This window comes from Neoarius graeffei, chromosome 26 (genome assembly GCF_027579695.1).
Source record: "Neoarius graeffei isolate fNeoGra1 chromosome 26, fNeoGra1.pri, whole genome shotgun sequence".
Classification (NCBI taxonomy): Eukaryota; Metazoa; Chordata; class Actinopteri; order Siluriformes; family Ariidae; genus Neoarius; species Neoarius graeffei.
The window spans coordinates 19,049,943-19,070,223 of record NC_083594.1 but is presented as its reverse complement, the minus strand read 5'-3'; the positions used below and the strand labels follow the sequence as shown (position 1 = coordinate 19,070,223).

Here is a 20,281-nt window from a genome sequence, read left to right as displayed (position 1 = left end):
TTCTCAGTGACTTTGACCATGGCATGGTTGTTGGTCTCAGATGGGCTAGTTTGAATATTTCAGAAATTGTTGATCTCCTAGTTTTTTCATATACAGTACAACAGTTCTCAAGTACAGAATGGTGTGAGAAAGAAAAAACATCCAATGAGTGGCCAGACCAATTCAGACTGAGAGGAAGGCTATGGTAACTCAAACGAGACCGTCAATGATGGCGTAGCTCACTCCGGCCCTGTCTAGTCCAGAAGGAACAACTTAAAGTGAGCCACCTTGAGCAATAAATGTTGCAAACTACATACACTAATATACAAGGTATATACAAACTATATACACCCTAGAAATACCTACCTATTTGCCAGAAAGAATCCAAAATGGCAAAGAATTAACTGATTAGAAGCGATTTTTGTTGAACTGCTCATTAAGGCTTAATTAGTCCATAACTTCATTAATAATTGTAATTAAGCAAATCTGGGTAGAAGTTATATGCACCCTAGGTACCCCTACTCTCATGCCATAAAGAAGCTGATGAATTAACTGATTAGAAGCAATTTGTGTGGAAACTGCTCATTAGGGCTTAATTACTCCATATCTTCATTATTAATTGCAATTATGCAAATTTGGGTAGAAGCCATATGCACCCCAGGCAGATCTATCTTCCTGCCAAAAAGAATAAAAATCAGTGAAGAATTGAGAGAGAAGAAGCGATTTTTTGTGAAATATGGAGGATGCTGGATGGGTGGCGGACAACATGGCATAAGCTCATCACCTGTTGGCTGGATGAGCTAATAACCACACTTTACAACCATGGTGAGCAGACAAGTATCTGAGAAATGGACAGGGCAGTTGAAGATTGAGAAAACACGTCTTATATCTCGTCCTTTTCCAAACTTTAACTGTCCAATCTTTAACTGTTAGTTTGTTGACTCTGTGCTCATGGTTGTCTCAGATTCCAGGTCCAGACTGCTGTAGACAATCTGCCTCAGGGTTTTGTGCCACAATTGCAAAGTGTGGTTATTTGAATTTCCATTGCTTTTCAGTCAGCTCAAATCAGCATGGCCATTCTCTTCTGACCTCTCTCATAAAGAAGACATTTCTGTGCACAGAACTCACACTCACTGGATTTTTTTTTTCTTTTGCACCATTCCTTGTAAACTGTTTATAGTGAAAACGCCAGGAGATCACCAAACTATTAAGAGGACACTAGAAGGTTGTAAGTTTTGGTAAAAATCAAATGGGGCAAAATGAAAATGGGATTCTGTTTAATCATTTCTTTTTTTACCTTATGTGAAATAGGGTTTGCTGCAGGTGGCATTACTTTTTTCGAGAATTTTTCTTGCGATGTTTTTTTTATGCAGTTACACGTCTGGTTGCTTCTGGCTGAAGGATCTGTTTTATCTTATCTCTTATATTTTATCTTATCTTGTAGTACCATTTATCTTTATTTAATTGTATGTGTTTTACTTGTTATGGTAATGATAGGGTTTTGTTTTTTGTTTTGTTTTTTAATACCTGATAATCTTTCAGGAGCAGTTGAAGCAGGTTTGAAGATTGGTTTTCATACCTACTACCTTCACACAATTCACACATGCTATTACGGTACATACAGCATGCTATTACATGAATTAAACTTTGTATAGAGGTTTTCGATCCACGTGACCGTTGCCATGTCAACAAGTAGATGGCGCCATTTTGGCAGTCACAACAATGGTGACTCCCGCTAGCCCAACATGTCAGAGATTTGTCAAAAAAATATGTATTTTCCCTTTTCACAGCATGCATTGTTTGAATGGTTGCCATGACAACATATGCAAAGATTTCCAACAACATTTTGTGGCAAAAAAAATTCCATAACAGTCTACTTCAACGTGATACCAAATAAAAGTAAATTCATTGCAGTTAGAAAAATAGTGTCCAGGTTGAGAGAGAGTTACATTAATCATATAGAAAAATGCATAATTAATATGTCTAGTATCGAATTCTAGTTTTGTCCATTGCATATTCACATCTAAAAAGTACAACCCACCCAACAACATGGCTCTGCCTCACCTGAGGGCACCGTGTATGTTAAACTTAGACTACACGTAAGCCGCCCAAACACTAGTAAGAAGCCCGGTGCCAGGTAGCCCCATTGATGAGGCCGAGCGGTCCCCGTCTCACGTATATAAAACCACGGATGTATAAAGATAAAACCATCATAGCCTGACTAGTGGGGCTAGGTGCCAGGTAGCCTGAACACCGCCTAACAGGGCTTACGTGTAGGCTAGGTGCTAGGTTACATGTATAATTTGTCATTTATCTCGTATACGATATCTTTAAACTTTTGGAAAAGTTACCTGAGACAAAATGTTCGCCACACAAACGCGTGTGTTCGGTGGGCTGCCAATTCTCTCGCCTGATCGCCGCGATCCACTTTTCGTGACGCTGTCGATCAGCCGGGAACCTATGGAACGTTAATCCAGGTTTATCCCCTCTTCTGTTGTGGCAGCTAACTGCACAACACGTATCAGGCATTCTACGATAAAAGTAAGTGATGAAGAAGATGGATATTACAAGCGTTGTTTGCTGATAAGCGTGGCTTTGTTTGACCTCCAAAATGCCGGCGTAAACAGTATCACGTGACCCTATGACGTCAGGTCGAAAACCTCTATAGTTGACATTTTGTTATTTGTGGATGATCACAGAAAACTGACACTGTGACTGTTTAAGGCAGGGGTGTCCAAACTGATCCATAAAGGGCCGTGTGGCTGCAGGTTTTCATTCCAGCCATGCAGCAGCACACCTGACTTGGCTCATTCAATCAACTGAACTGTCTTCACACAGTCAAATACTTGCAGCCACACCCACCCAAGATTAAAGGGTGGGTGTGTCAGTTGATTGAATAAGCCAAATCAGGTGTGCTGCTGCATGGCTGGAATGAAAACCTGCAGCCACACGGCCCTTTATGGATCAGTTTGGACACCCCTGGTTTAAGGTCTCATGTGTGTATTCATCTGGTATTTTAATGGGCCAAAGTATGTTTTAAATCCTTTCCTGCTCACCGTTGCTGAAGAAGTCATTCTCATTATGATTACATTAACATATTTTGAATAACTTCCTTTCATTTCGTAATGTGTTTCATTTATCTGAGTGTAACAAGTAATGTTACCGCTTATCTATTTTTAGTACACTGTATGATGCTTTTTTTCTTTTTTGCATGGTTGAAGTTATGTTTGTCATTTGATTATGTTTCCAGTACATAATTAATATAGGGCAGCACAGTGGTGTAGTGGTTAGCGCTGTCGCCTCACAGCAAGAAGGTCTGGGTTCGAGCCCCGTGGCCGGCGAGGGCCTTTCTGTATGGAGTTTGCATGTTCTCCCCGTGTCCGCGTGGGTTTCCTCCGAGTGCTCCGGTTTCCCCCACAGTCCAAAGACATGCAGGTTAGGTTAACTGGTGACTCTAAATTGACCGTAGGTGTGAGTGTGAATGGTTGTCTGTGTCTATGTGTCAGCCCTGTGATGACCTGGCGACTTGTCCAGGGTGTACCCCGCCTTTCGCCCGTAGTCAGCTGGGATAGGCTCCAGCTTGCCTGCGACCCTGTAGAACAGGATAAAGCGGCTAGAGATAATGAGATGAGAATGAGATAATTAATATATTCAGGCAGCACTGGGGTATAAAAGGCCCAGGTAGAAGCTAGGCGAGGTTCTGCTTCTTGGAGGTGCCCCTCCCCCCTTTCATGTGTGCTTTCATGGTTGGGGGTATGTGCCAATTCACTGTGCGCTGCATGTTGGATTAAACATCTGTTGATTCAGTTGTTAAAATGGGCTCTTGTGGTTTGTGTTAAGAGGAAGGAAAACAAGAGTAGTTTTTCTGTTTAATTTTTTTCTTTTCGTATGCATTGATGTTAGATCATAGATAAAACTGTAGCCAGAATTTGATAGGAGACTACCTGCAATTTGTTGATGGTGCTTCTATTTTTGTTTCTCCTCTTTGTCTTACTGTAATTTGTGACAAACAGTTGTGTCCAGTTACTATGGAGAAGGAACTGCAGTAGCTGAGGGAGTTGATCACACAACTGACAATAAACACCTTCAGCAAGAGCTGGCAGAGGTGCTTCTGGCCTGGAATGATTGCTGATTAGTGCCTGGAGTATGGACACTGCCAGGTAGCTAAGGGGGCTCAGCCCATGGCCCATAATTTTATGTGTTAGCTATAGAGCTCACAGTTTTGGAGTCTACCCACACAGGGCTAGAAAATGTCCTGGTCTCTGTCTATTTGGCACATCACTGCAGTGACATGGCTGCTCTGACAGCTCCAGCCATCAAAGTTTCTTGGGAAGAATTATAGTAGTGGTTTCCTGTTGCCTTCTACTGGATTATTATAGAGGCTTTTTTCCTCTCAACCATTCACACACACATTCACACCAACTTAGAGTAGCCAGTTAACCTAACCGCATGCCTTTGGATGGTGGGGAAAACAGGAGCAAACCCACACAGATACGGGGAGAACATGCAAGCTCCATACAGAAAGCCCCACATTGGCTACTGGGCTCAAACCCAGAACCTTCTTACTGTGAGGTGACAGGGCTAACCACTACACCACCATACCACCCAAATGTCCTGGTAATGATGGATATTTTCAGTAAATATACCCTGGCTGTCCCCACTCGGGACCAGCGTGCCTCTGCAGTGGCCCAGGTTCTGGTGGTCAAATGGTTTTGTAAATGTGGGGTTCCCAGTCATCTTCATTCGGACCAGGGCTGAAGCTTTGACAGTGCCCTCATCCGGCAACTTTGTGATTTGTATGGGATTGCAAAGTCTCAAACAACTCTTTATCATTCTGCTGGTAATGAACAATGTGAGTGGTTCAATCAGACTATGCTGAAGGGCAAGGTAGGTGCAGAATCCTCCAGTAAAACCCCTAATGAGGGTCCCTCTGAGGAGCACACACAACCCCAAGAACCAGAGGTCTGTAGAGAATGTTTGTGGCTTCCTTTGCTAGAAGGCAAGGCAAGTTTATTTATATAGCACATTTCATACACAGTGGCAGTTCAATGTGTTTTACAGAAGTAAAAGCAAAACAGTAAACAATAGAAAATAAAATTACATCAAATAAATGGGGAAGAAAAATAATAAGAATTAAACAATAGTAGAAAAAAATAATAAAATGAAGTAAAAATTCAGTTAAAAAAACAGCAGAATAAAATAGAATAAAAGTTAAGTAAAGTTTAAAACATGCAGAGACTGTAAAAGTTAAGAAAGTTTAAAACATGTAAAGATGACAATATTAATCAGTTAGCAGAAAGCATCTGAAAACAGCTTGGTCTTTAGTCTAGATTTGAAGCTGCCAACAGCAGGAGCATTTTTGATGTCCTCTGGCAGTTGGTTCCATAGCTGTACTGCATAGTAGCTAAAAGCTGTTTCACCACACTTTGTTTGAACAACAGGTTTTGCCAGTAAATTTTGCTGCTGCGATCTGGTAGATCTGATTGGGTTAGGCCGCTGCAACATATCAGAGAGGTAATTGGGCCCTGTACCATTTAGAGATTTGTACACCAGCAGCAATACTTTAAAGTCAATTCTATAGCTTACTGGAAGCCAGTGAAGAGACCTCAGAATTGGAGTAATGTGCTCTGTTCTTTTTGTTCATGTGAGAACCCTAGCCGCTGCATTTTGAATCACCTGAAGTCGTTTGATGGTCTTTTTTGGCAGGCCTGTGAAAAGGCCATTGCAGTAATCAACCCTACTAGAGATGAAGGCATGTATAAGTTTTTCCAGATCATTTTTTGACACAAGTCCTCTTAGTTTGGAAATGTTTTTTAGGTGATAAAATGCCGTTTTAGTGATTGCTTTCATGTGACTGTCAAAATTTAGCTCGCTGTCAATGAAAACACCAAGATTTTTAACCATATCTTTTGTTTTAATCCCCTAAGTGTCAAGAATAGTGGTAATCCTGAGTCTTTCATCTTTTTTCCCAAATAGAATTACTTCTGTTTTATCTGTGTTCAGCTGAAGAAAATTTTGTGACATCCAGTTGTTGATTTGGTCGATACACTGGTAGAGACATAGAAGTTTCCCAAGCCCCTTGTAGGTCTCAACCAACAGGTTCAGGTGACTTGGCTTCATTTCAGTGACTGCCTTCCAATGAGGTCCGGCAGCAATCACCCAGGCTCCAGTAAACCAAAATGTAATTCTATAATTACATTACATGTAAATATTGCTGTTTACTGTATGCTCTCCTAGGGTCTCTTAACTTCAAGCATTGATTTTATTTTTAAGGTTTACCGCTGGGACCCACTGCAATCATTTCTTCCTGTTTTCTTTTAGTGTGTATGATCCCCTTGTTCATGTTGGATCTAAGGGTTGTAGTTATAGGTATGAATTTTGCATTTCTGTTCTGTGTGCTTCTTGTATGTTTTTCTGTCTTTTTTACTCAGAGTGCAATTGGTACTTGTGGCGATCATTACTGGTTGCTGTATGTGTGCATGCACAGGTGTATGTGGTTTGGGGTTTAAACACTTCTCCCTAATAGCCTGGATCCAAAGCCCTTGTGCTGCTGTTGAACATCCCCCCCCCCCCTTTTGTTCTGTTCCTTCATAAAGGTGGTATCCATGATCCTCTCTAGAGTGAGCATGCTTAATCTTTCATTTTGTTATAGTGATTCCTTGGTAAATATAGTATTGTTTTATTGAAGAAATACATCAGGTTTTTTGTTGTGCGGATGATATGTAAAATAAAAATGGGATACTTTATATAGGAAATCATGTCTCTCTGACTATTAAATATTAACAAGCCTGTGTCCTTTTACTTGTAGGAATTCACAATTCTCTTGGTGAGATACCCAGGGTGGCATGGCTACAATTCATATAATTTTCACACTTCCTTTACTCTTTACCTGATTAGGAATTATCAGTCTTGAGTGCTGCTCAGCGGTGGTGTAGTGGTTAGCACTGTCGCCTCACAGCAAGAAGGTCCTGGGTTTGAGCCCAGCGGCTGGCGAGGGCCTTTCTGTGTGGAGTTTGCATGCTGTCCGTGTGGGTTTCCTCCGGGTGCTCGTTTCCCCCACAGTCCAAAGGCATGCAGGTTAGGCTAATTGGTGGCTCCAAATTGACCATAGATGTGAGTGTGAATGGTTGTCTGTGTCTATGTGTCAGCCCTGCGATGACCTGGCAGCTTGTCCAGGGTGTACCCTGCCTCTTGCCCATAGTCAGCTGGGATAGGCTCCAGCTTGCCTGCAACCCTGTAGGACAGGATAAGCGGCTACAGATAATGGTTGGATGGAGTGCCGCTCAGCTACATGAGCATTTATATTTACATCTTAGCAGTTACATGTATCATTGACATGACAACAGTTACTGACAACCTTGATTATTCTGTTTTTTTTTTTAAATAGGAATAAAATACAGGTGTGGAATTATGTGACGTATATCACTGCTTTGGTGTGTTTTAACTCACATTACTAAATAACTCCACTTCTCTACCAGGGTTATTCATTTAGCTGGCCTAAAAAACTGAGATAAACCCTACCACATATCCATACAAAGGAGGGAGGGAAAAGCATCAGATGAGGTTACTCATTCAAGATTTATGAAATCCCAAAGCAGATTATTTTTATTCATTAACTACTTGGGGGGAAATCCGGGGTGTGAGTGGCTGTAATGTGGTATGATTCAAGGAATGAATCCTTTATAAAGAGGAAGAGAAACAGAGGCAGGACATAACACTGAGGTGAGAACACCTGCAGAACAACTGGGAAAGATCAACAGCTTCTTTCAAATCATTGACATGAAGACCATCATCTCAATCGCTCTTCTCTTGACCGCTCTGTTCCTGGGCTCTGAGGCTGTCCAAGTCCAGGCAAGTGCTACAGTTTTTGATTTCTTTGATCTTATGCCATTATTATCTTGCCTGCTTTTGCTTCTGCTTTTGTGGGTCAGGACTTTATGTAATTGATAAATTTGTCAACTGGCCCAAGTAAATGTAACCACTAATAGTTAACATTGATAGGGTTTCACCTTAACAATCAGTCTAACATGGTTCTTAATGTTCATCTGCAGGATGGAGAATATTTTTTCTCAGCTGAATCTGTGAAGGTCCTTCAGCATCTGTTGGACAGCAGGTCTGCCCCCAAGCAGCAGAATCCTCGCCTAGCCAAGACCAGCTATGGTGCAGTTTGTGGCAACCCAACCCTGCCCCAGGAGTTTGTACGGCTCTGTCATCAAAGTGACTCTGCCCAGGTCTTCTCCAGGCTCGGTAAGCACCTGTCTTATCAGATAACTCATTCAAATAATTTCATAGCATTCCAACATAGACCTAAAGATACAGTTGACTAACTTTTTTTTTTTCTTGCTTCTCTTGTAGCTGAAGTGCCTATGGATGTATGTGACATCTGTGCTTTCCCTGCTTGTACTGGTTGTATGTACTGGTGATATCTTCCTTACTTTGAAGGAATGTATTTTCCCATGCACTCAAGTTCTCAAGTTGCAACAGACTGTTTTAGAACTGTTACCTGTTTAAATGCACATCTCTAATGCCTATTAGTCTGAAAATTTGATCAAACTGTTTTTATTTGTTACAGCTTGTTTATTTATCTGACTGATGTAGAGTAGTTTTATTTTTCTATTTCTGTGTGTCTTGTGGCTGCATATCCTGATATTCATCAATGCCTGAAATACGTATGTGCAGTAAAATGCTTTCACAAATATCATATCTTGGATGAAAAATACAATTATTAACATTAATAAATTGTTGAACTGACTCTTCACTTGATGTGAAATTATTTCTTCACAATCAATGTTGTCTCTTTTATAATGATTGAAATTACAAAATACAATCCCACTGAAGTGTATTCGGGAAAAGAATAATAATAAACGATGCGTAAACACCAATGGGATTGGTGTGACTTGACTTTATCTGTGTACATTCACTGGCTATTTAAATAGGAACACCTATACACCTGCTCTTGCATACAAATTATCCAATCAGCCAGTCATGTTACAGCAGTCCAGTGCAAAATATCATGCTTCACAGTAAACATCAGAATGGGGGAAATGTGATCTAAGTGGTGTGTGTTTTCATGCACAACAGTCTCTAGCATTTACCGAAAATAGAGTGAAAAACAAAACTGTCTAGTGAACAGCAGTTGTGCAGACATGTTGATGAAAGAGATCAGACCAACATCCATGCCACAGTCAAAGTCACTGAACTCATATTTGTCCCCATTTTTAGGTTTGAGGTGAACATTAACGAAAGCTCTTTACATGTATCCACATGATTTTATCCACCGCGCTGCTACTGCTACACATTTTTATTAGCAAAAATTCCAAATGTATCTGAGATGTAGGACAGGATAATAAAGTATGTTATGTGGGTGTCAGAGATGCACAGCAGTTACATAGTAGGGAATCGTTCTTGGTCAGTGGTCGCTTGGTAGAACATCATATATCATCTTCAACTATACTGCTTACGGCAATAGTAGCTCTGTGGTTAAAGATGTTTGCTATTGACGCAAGGACTGTAAGTTCAAATCCTAACACTGCAATACACCAGAGCTGCTGCAAGGTCTGGGACATTGCTAGGAATATTTTTTTTGGGGGGAGGTTGAATTTCTGTCAATGTTGATAGATCAGTTTCTTTAACAGTAAAAAATAATCACCACAAAAAACACAGAATTACCACAGATACACCTTCACAAACGAATGTCTGTCATGACTGGAAATGCTAACACATAAACTTGGCATTCAGTCCACTGAGTAAATTGCAAGGCTACCTTTTTAATTTCTGAGCTACATGCTCCATAAAGTAGGGACGCTTAAGTTTCATCATAGTTCACATGAGATATGGGTAAGCTGAAATACTAAGTACTTAAGGCAAAATGCCTATCTAGCATATTGATTTGTGGCAAGATATTGCCTAATCTATCGCCTAATCTATCAATTAATCTATCGCCTAGGGCAGCACAGTGGTATAGTGGTTAGCACTGTTGCCTCACAGCAAGAAGGTTCTTGGTTTGAGCCCAGTGGCCAGTGGGGGCCTTTCTGTGTGGAGTTTGCATGTTCTCACCGTGTCTGCATGTGTTTCTAGGTGCTCTGGTTTCCCCCCACAGTTTAAAGACATGTGGTTAGGTTAACATGGCCTGAGGTTGGGCTGAAGTGCCCTTGAGCAAGGCACCTAATCCCCAACTGCTCCCTGGGCACTGTAGTATAGCTGCTCTGTGTGTGTGCGTGTGTGCGTGTGTGTGTGTGTGTGTGTGCTCATTGCTCACATATGTGTGTTCACTGCTTCAGATAGGTTAAATGCAGAGGAAACATTTCACTTTGTGCTTACGTTTGTGCTTGAGTGTATGTGTGACAAATAAAGGCTTCTTCTTCTTCTAATCAATATGGAAAATCAACTCTCATTTGTGGTTGTTTACATTGTTAGAAATAGGAGTCCAATAGGGGTCCATTTCTGGACCCCATGGTCCAATCTATACTAATGTACCCCTTAGGGCTCATTATTAGACCTCAAGGTAACTATGTGTACCTTTTTAGGGCCAAAAATGTACATAATGTTCCCAAGCAGGATATAAAGGGTACAAATAAGTACTGCCCCAGTGACAAGCCATTGTACCTCTAAAGGGACAATAATACACTTTATTTTCTGAGAGTGTACCACTGGGGGTGCATAAGCGTACTCTTGGTGCCGGTCCCAAGCCCGGATAAATTGGAGAGGGTTGCGTCAGGAAGGGCATCCGGCGTAAAACTGTGCCAAATCTAACATGCGGAATGAAAAGAGAAATACCATACCGGATCAGTCGGGGCCCAGGTTAACATTATTGTAGTAAGAGGTTTGATTGTGTGTGTGTGTGTGTGTGTGTGTGTGTGTGTGTGTGTGTGTGTGTAGCTATCTTTATTAGTCATAAGGAAGTGAAAGTTATTTTGTTTAAATTTATTTGCTGTTGTATATTGGAAGGACAAGCTGAAACATTGCAGAGAGGAAACTCTACTTTGATATGGATTTAAACCAATTTCTAATTATAGAATATAAAATACACCTTCTACTGACAGACTCTGAAAATTATTTTAATTCATCCTAACCAGATAAAATATAAAAAAATAAAAATTAAAAAAAGCATTCAAAGGTAATACTTGTCAATTCCAACACCAAAGGAAAAACTGAATTTTCATTGATTTCCTCTCAAACAATCTGTTATAACCTTTGATATAATACTATAATGGTATTACAAACTGTTTTTATAATGCAGTATTTTGAATTAGTCATTCTCATGTATATCAGATCAGCCCACTCATGGTTGAGACACAGCCCTTGATGATTTGACACACATTAACCAATCAGTACATGAATCAGTTGAAGATAAGCGCTGTCTTAATGAGCACAAATGTGAAATGCGCTAGTATAACTTCAATAAGTATCTTTAAATGTAATACCTGGATTAACACAATAATGTGGTACATTACAAGTGTCATGTATAGGGCGATAGATGTATGTATGTACTGAATTAGTTTATTAAAAACACGCTGGCAAACAGATCAAAAACACTGGGCAAAAGCAGAGTTCAGAAACAGGCAGAGTTCAGGCAAGGCACAAACAGGCAGCAATGGGAATAACGGCGTTAGAAATAAACGGTGTTACTAACGGCGTTACTTTTTTTAGTAACGAGTAATCTAACTAATTACTTTTTACATCGTTATAACGCCGTTCCCGTTACTTACAATAAAATACTATGCGTTACTTTATTAAAGCTGTTCTCATCTGGCACGCTGCTCGTTCAGCCTTTCTTTACTCTGCTTTAGTGTGGGGCGGGGAGACACGAGACAACAACACAGTAAGCCAATCAGAGTAGATTTGGACAACATACGTAGGTAGGCCACGCCTACTGCACTACTGCGCGCTCTTTCAATCAGAAGACACAGCGATGGCGAGCGGTCAGCCCAACACTGCGCTTTCACATTGGAAATACAGCCATTACTTTTCATTACTTGAAATAAAAGGAAAGAGTGTTTACGTGCAATGCGCATTATGTCGAGGAACAAAGCATTTGTCCTCGTCAGTGGCCAGTAATTAGTAACATAATTTTAATAACTACAAAAATATATTAAATTTGATAGATGTCTTCTCACATTGTCCCACAAAAATATTAATATAGTGTAGATAATGTTACTGATTGGTTCTGTTAAGTGTCCATTTCAGTCATTAAACACATTTAACATTCACTTTATGATTACACTAATTGAATTTGATTGATTTTTTTTTTGGGGGGGGGGGGGTAACAAAATGTAACTGAATAATTACTTTCCCTGGTAATTAGTTACATTTATGACAAAGTAACTCCGTTAGTAACTCAGTTACTTTTTAGGAAAAGTAACTATAACTAATTACTTTTTGAAAGTAACGTGCCCAACACTGCAAACAGGATATCAGAGGTAAGGCAATGTGTGGTCAAGAAAACAAATTCAAAAACCAGAGTAGCACAACAGCAATCAAGGCTTGGTAATGTCAGCCACGGGGTACAGAACATATACTTCACGACGTCTTTGTATACTAAGAGTCCTTATATGCATCCACTGTGATTGTGCTCTAATCAGGAACAGGTGCATGGCAATTAGTTCTAATGAGCTTGAGCATGGCTCTGCACGCGAGTTGCAGTCTGAGGCGTGCAACAAGGAAACAGATTAGGGTCTGTAAGTTTAGTTTTACTTTGTTTTTGATTGAGCTATCCATGCTTTATGCAGTATTTTTATTTAATTTGAACATATTGCTACTGCTATGGATGGCATGGTGGTGTAGTGGTTAGCACTGTTGCCTCACAGCAAGAAGGTTCTGGGTTCAAGCCCAATGGCTGACAGGGGCCTTTCTGTGTGGAGTTTGTATGTTCTCCCTGTGTCTGCATGGGTTTCTTCTGCATGCTCTGGTTTCCCCCATGGTTCAAAGACATGCGGTTAGGTTAATATGGGGCAGCCTTGGGCTGAAGTGCCCTGAGCAAGGCATCTAACCCCCAACTGCTCCCCGGGCACTGCAGCATAGCTGCCCACTGCTCTGGGTATGTGTGTGTTCACTGCTTCAGATGGGTTAAATTCTGAGGATGAGTTTCACTCAAGATCTTGTGCTTGAGTGTGTATGTGACAAATAAAGACGACTTCTTCTTCATAGGTGTGAATGTGTGTGAATGGTTGTTTCCCAAGCCCAGAAATGGGAGGGTTGTGGCAGGAAGGGCATCCGACGTAAAACTACGCTCCAATTAATATGACGTGGTTCAATAGGGTCCACATGGACCATGACCTGGCAACATTGCTGGAGAAGAAGAAGCCAGTGCCATGAAAGACTTAGTATATTAATTCCTCATTCCTCATTTTATTGGTGAACAGCTTCAAAATATATATGTTGTCTTACATGAATCACTTTGTGCAGCTATCAAGCTCACATGAATCACTTTGTGCAGCCATGAAGCTAACATGAATCACTTTGTGTAGCTATGAAGCTAACATGAATCAATTTGTGCAGCTATCAAGCTAACATGAATCACTTTGTGTAGCTATGAAGCTAACATGAATCACTTTGTGCAGCTATCAAGCTCACATGAATCACTTTGTGTAGCTATGAAGCTAACATGAATCACTTTGTGCAGCTATCAAGCTCACATGAATCACTTTGTGTAGCTATGAAGCTAACATGAATCACTTTATGCAGCTTTAAAGCTAATATGAATCACTTTGCGCAGCTATCAAGCTAACATGAATCACTTTGTGCAGGAATAAATGGTTCGGTCCAGTCAGTGTGTCACATCTGCACCAGAGTATGCTCAGCATACAATCATGACCAACACAAACCCCAATTCCCAGTGCTCATCACGAGGCTTCACTTGCTCCAACTCACCTCCTACTGATTGGAACTACACACAAACAAACATACACTTTGAGAAGTAATCACTCAGTCTGTCATTGCCAATTATTTTGATCTGTACTCTGATCCGAGTTGTAACGTTTTGTGAGTTCCTAGTTTCCCGAGTCTGGATCACTATGTTTGTTGTAGTTTGCAGATTGCTTGACCATTGCCTGCTCCTGACCTTGAGTTCTGATCCTACCAGTGTTTGTTGCTTGCAGTTTGCCTGACCAGTCCCTGTCCCTGAACTTGAACTCTGTTTAGGTATATGGATTTGTTTGCTTGGATTGCAGACAGAGCCACACCTGCATCCGTGTTTGCCTCTCTGTCTCTCCGTGGGTGGGTGTGAGATACCTGATACAATGCTAGTGTAGGTTTAATAACTATCCAAAACTGACAGTTGTTTATTTGGATATTATATAAGGAAATTATTACTATTCACCGCATTGTATTTTATATACCATAGTGCTTCATGTTTTATTGCATTCTTAGAAAAATACTTGAATCTAGAATGCTCACGAGTGTTTTGTTTACTGTTTCCCTTCTCAAGGAACTCTAAAAGTTTCTAAGTAAAACCTTACAAATGAGCATTTCTCAAATAGGGACTTTTCCAAGTAAAACCCTTTCAGAAGCTAAGAAATGTTAAATACTGACTAATCTTTTATATGTACTACCATGAAACATGTGCTATTAAATGAATTACACTTCGTATAATTGACATTTTTTTTATTTGTGGATGATCGCTGCCAACTGACGCTGTGGCTGTTTAATATTTCATATGTTGTACAACCCCGATTCCAAAAAAGTTGGGATAAAGTACAAATTGTAAATAAAAACAGAATGCAATGATGTGGAAATTTCAAAATTCCATATTTTATTCAGAATAGAGCATAGATGACATATCAAATGTTTAAACTGAGAAAATGTATCATTTAAAGAGAAAAATTAGGTGATTTTAAATTTCATGACAACAACACATCTCAAAAAAGTTGGGACAAGGCCATGTTTACCACTGTGAGACATCCCCTTTTCTCTTTACAACAGTCTGTAAATGTCTGGGGACTGAGGAGACAAGTTGCTGAAGTTTAAGGATAGGAATGTTAACCCATTCTTGTCTAATGTAGGATTCTAGTTGCTCAACTGTCTTAGGTCTTTTTTGTCGTATCTTCCGTTTTATGATGTGCCAAATGTTTTCTATGGGATAAAGATCTGGACTGCAGGCTGGCCAGTTCAGTACCCGGACCCTTCTTCTACGCAGCCATGATGCTGTAATTGATGCAGTATGTGGTTTGGCATTGTCATGTTGGAAAATGCAAGGTCTTCCCTGAAAGAGACGTCGTCTGGATGGGAGCATATGTTGCTCTAGAACCTGGATATACCTTTCAGCATTGATGGTGTCTTTCCAGATGTGTAAGCTGCCCATGCCACATGCACTAATGCAACCCCATACCATCAGAGATGCAGGCTTCTGAACTGAGCGCTGATAACAACTTGGGTCGTCCTTCTCCTCTTTAGTCCAAATGACACAGCGTCCCTGATTTCCATAAAGAACTTCAAATTTTGATTCGTCTGACCACAGAACAGTTTTCCACTTTGCCACAGTCCATTTTAAATGAGCCTTGGCCCAGAGAAGACGTCTGCGCTTCTGGATCATGTTTAGATATGGCTTTTTCTTTGAACTATAGAGTTTTAACTGGCAACGGCGGATGGCACGGTGAATTGTGTTCACAGATAATGTTCTCTGGAAATATTCCTGAGCCTGAATTAGGGCGATTGGTGATCCTCTTCCCATCTTTACTTCTGAGAGCCGCTGCCACTCCAAGATGCTCTTTTTATACCCAGTCATGTTAATGACCTACTGCCAGTTGACCTAATGAGTTGCAATTTGGTCCTCCAGCTGTTCCTTTTTTGTACCTTTAACTTTTCCAGCCTCTTATTGCCCCTGTCCCAACTTTTTTGAGATGTGTTGCTATCATGAAATTTCAAATGAGCCAATATTTGGCATGAAATTTCAAAATGTCTCACTTTCAACATCTGACATGTTGTCTATGTTCTATTGTGAATACAATATCAGTTTTTGAGATTTGTAAATTATTGCATTCCGTTTTTATTTACAATTTGTACTTTGTCCCAACTTTTTTGGAATCAGGGTTGTATTCTTCTGGTATTTTAATACACTAAAGAATGTTTTACATCCTTTCCTGCTCACCATCACTGAAGGAGCCATTCTCAGTATGATTACACTGACATATTTTTGAATCACTTCCTTTTTGTGTTTTAACTCTTTAACTTACACTGCTGAATAAAGACACTTTTCTGCCAGGGTTATGAATTTAGCTGCACTGGAAACCTGAGACAAAGCCACCCACTGATCCATACAAAAGGGAGAGGGAGAAGTAGAGAGCTTTCACATTAGGTGATGACACAGAATATTTATTAAATCCCTTTTATGACACTGTAATGCAGATTGGGTTTATTTATTAACTACAGGGGGGAAACCTGGCTGTGAGTGGCTGTAATGTTATATGACTCGAGGAATGAATCCTTTATAAAGAGGAAGAGAAGCAGAGGCAAGGCATAACACTGAGGTGAGAACACCTGGAGAACAACTGCAAAAGACCAACAGCTTCTTTCAAATCATTGACATGAAGACCATCATTTCAATCGCTCTTCTCTTGACCGCTCTCTTCCTGGTCTCTGAGGCTGTCGAAGTCCAGGTAAGTGCTACAGTTTTTTTTTTTTATTTCTTTAATCTTCTGCCATCATTGTCTTGCTTGATTAGCATTGCATTTGTGAGTCAGGACTTTATGTATTTATGTGACTTATTAGCATACCATCATGAAATAGTGATTCTCAAATGTAACTGAATGGATTTGCCCTTAATGCTCTATCCATTAACTGAAAGGCTTTCCACGATGTTGCATTTCATCTAGCCGAACTAAATTTAGCCACTAATAGTTAACTCTGACAGGGTTTCATTTTAACAGTCAATCTTATATGGTGCTCAATGTTCATCTGCAGGATGGAGAATATTTCTTCTCAGCTGAATCGGTGAAGATCCTTCAGCGCCTGTTGGACAGCAGCTCTGCCCCCAAGCAGCAGAATCCTCGCCTAGCCAAGACCAGCTATGGTGCAGTTTGTAGCAACCCAACCCTGCCCCAGGAGTTTGTACGGCTCTGTCATCAAAGTGACTCTGCCCAGGTCTTCTCCAGGCTCGGTAAGCACCTGTCTTATCAGATAACTCATTCAAATAATTTCATAGCATTCCAGCATATGGTATGGTTGACTAACTATTTTTTGTCTTGCTTCTCTTGTAGCTGCAGTGCCTATGGATGTGTGTGACATCTGTGCTTTCGCTGCTTGTACTGGTTGCTAGACATCTCTACTTGTGCAGGAATGTAGTTTCCCATGCACTCGAGTTGCAACAGAATGTTTTAGAACTGTTACCTGTTTAACATACAGTAGTCTAAAAATTTGATAAAACTGTTTATTTGTTAGAGCATGTTTATTTATCTGTTTCATGTAGAGTAGTCTTATTTTTCTATTTCTGTGTCTTGTAGTTGTATATTCTTGTGTTCATCAATGCCTTATACATGGATGTGCAGTAAATTGCTTTCAACAGTATCATGTCTTGTGGCAGATTTTGTCGGGGTGAAAAATACAGTTATTAAAAATCAAACAATCTGAAGTGTCTAACTGATTCTTTAATTGATATTAAATTATTTCTTTACAATCCATGTTGTCCATGTAATACTAACTGAAATGACAAAACAAAATCCCACTGAATTTTTTTGGGGAAAAGGAAAAATAATAAATGATGTATAAAATGTTAACCTTGAGACCGGTATAACTTGACTTCATCTGTGTACATTCAACAGCCCCTTAAATAAGAACTCATATACACCTGGTCTTTCATGCAGTTATCCAATCAGCCAGTCATGTTACAGTAGTGCAATGCATAATATCATGCTTCAGTTAATGTTCACAGTACAAGGCCCGTTTCAAGCTATTTGGGGGCCCTAGGCAAAAGGGGGATCTGGGGCCCATAATCACCCCCCCCTCGACGAAAGGCCTTATGGCCACCTACCCACTGAAGACTTAATAAATAAACATCACACATATTGTAATCATTCTTACGATTTTTACTTAATAAATGAACTCTTTATATGATTATAAATAATTATCAAACCCAATTAAACACAAGAATAGACAAAATACACACACACACACACACACACACACACATATATATATATATATATATATATATATATATATATATATATATATATATATATAAATCAAATATGAAAATAAGACAAAGTAATATAAAATGTGCAAATAACACAACACTAAATATTTACAGTATATACACAAGTAGAAATAACTTCAAATGGTGATTAAATGAAAGAATACACAACTAGAATCATGGGCAAAATGTCTAAAACTGCTGCTTGCGGGCTTTGGCTTCAGCAAAGGCAGCCACAATACCCTCCATGTCCAAAGACCTGCGGACATCACATTCAATTGACATCAGTGCCAGTCCGGAGAGCCTCTCTTGGCCCATGGCAGACCTCATATAGTTCTTAATAAGCTTCAGAGCTGAAAAGCTCCTCTCACTTGAGGCAACTGACACAGGAAGTGTAAGAAGTAAACGTAGTAAGCTAGCTACAAAATTTGCTTGTCGACCCGCTTGGTATTAATGAGTGTGTACATTCTCACTTACCAGTGTCTTGTTTTTTTCTGTCTTTCTCTTCCCTTTTCTTCTTTCTCTTCTGGCTCCCTGAGGGGTAATTTCGCTTCATATTTGATTTTGTTTGTTTTTTTTTTGCCGAGGAGCTCTGCAACCACTTGACTGGACGGAGATGGGCATTGAGGGGTTGACAACAGACTGTCATTGCACTTTTTGGCCAAAGCATGTAGGGAGGTGCTGTTGTGCATTAGGGGGCCCCCCCTTGGAACTAGGATATTTCAACAAGTGTCATTAGGTGCTGCGCTGCCGCACTCAAAAAGTTGTCATTGCTATTGAATACATAATCAGTCGTTCAGCAGTGGGGGCCCTTCGAGGGCTGGGGCCCTAGGCAATTGCCAAGTCTGCCTACCTGGTTGCAACGGGTCTGCACAGTACAGATCACAATGTGATTTCGGTGATGGGCATTTTCACACACAATAGTCTCTAGTGTTTGCTCAAAATAGTGTGAAAAACAAAACTGTCCGGTGAACAGCAGTTGTTGAGAGAGGTCAGACCAACAATCCTGCCACAGTCAAAGTCCGTCCATTATCTGTAACTGCTTATCCTGTACAGGGTCGCAGGCAAGTTGGAGCCAATCCCAACTGACTATGGGTAAGAGGCGGGGTACACCTTGAACAAGTCACTAGATCATCGCAGGGCTGACACATAAAAACAAACAACCATTCACACTCACATTTACATCTACGGCCAATTTAGAGAATATTCTTGTGTTCATCAATGCCTTATATATGGATGTGCAGTAAATTGCTTTCAACAGTGTCATGTCTTGTAGCAGATATTGTCAGGGTGAAAAATACAGTTATTAAAATCAAGCAATCTGAAGTATCTAACTGACTCTTCAATTGATCTGAAATGATTTCTTCACAATCCATGTTGTCCGTGTAATAATAATTGAAATTACAAAACAAAATCCCACTGAATTTCATTGGGGAAAAGGAAAAATAATAAATGATGCACTAAAGGTTTATAGTGGGACTGGTATAACTTGATTTCATCTGCACGCATTCAATGGCCAAATAAGTAGAAAGATCTATCCACCAACTCTTTCATGCAATTATGCAATCAGACAGTCATGTTTCAGCAGTGGAATGCATAATATCATGCTTCAGTTAATGTTCACAGTACACATCAGAATGGGGAAAATGTGATTTCCGTGATGGCCATTTTCACACACAACGGGCTCTAGTGTTTACGCAAAATACTTTGAAAAACAAAATTGTCTAGTGACCTGTAGTTGAGAGAGGTCAGACCAACAATCCTGCCACAGCCAAAGTTAAAAATGTTCCCATTTTGATCTTGACTTGAACATTAACTGAAGCTTGTTACCTGTACTTGCATGATTTTATGCATTGCACTGCTGTCACATGATTGGCAAATTAACGTTTTTATTCGCAAAAATTCCATATGTGTCCACAATGTAGGATAGGATAATAAAGTATGTTATGTGGGTGTCAGAGATGCAAAGCCATTCAAAAGTAGGGAACCAATCTTGGTCAGTATCCCCAATCCAGATTGCGGCAACGGTAGATCAGTGGTTTAAGATGTTTGCTTGTGATCAGTGGGCTGTGAGTTCAAATCCCATCACTACAATGTACCAGAGCTGCTGCAGTGTGTGAGATAGTGTTGTAGTACTTGAGACCAGTCTCAAGACCAATTTTTGAAGATCTTGTTTCA

General features: G+C 40.1%; 2 protein-coding genes across 2 annotated transcripts; both read left to right on the top strand.

The window, feature by feature from the left end:
* Positions 1 to 7,758: 7,758 nt before the first annotated feature.
* LOC132873951 (guanylin-like) lies at positions 7,759 to 8,402 on the top strand. Its single transcript, XM_060909775.1, has 3 exons — positions 7,759 to 7,830; positions 8,031 to 8,226; positions 8,335 to 8,402. Exons 1-3 carry the CDS (start codon positions 7,759 to 7,761, stop codon positions 8,400 to 8,402), a joined length of 336 nt encoding a protein of 111 aa, XP_060765758.1.
* An 8,097-nt stretch (positions 8,403 to 16,499) lies between these two features.
* Positions 16,500 to 17,230, top strand: LOC132874185 (guanylin-like). Its single transcript, XM_060910168.1, has 3 exons — positions 16,500 to 16,571; positions 16,876 to 17,071; positions 17,172 to 17,230. Exons 1-3 carry the CDS (start codon positions 16,500 to 16,502, stop codon positions 17,228 to 17,230), a joined length of 327 nt encoding a protein of 108 aa, XP_060766151.1.
* Positions 17,231 to 20,281: the final 3,051 nt, after the last annotated feature.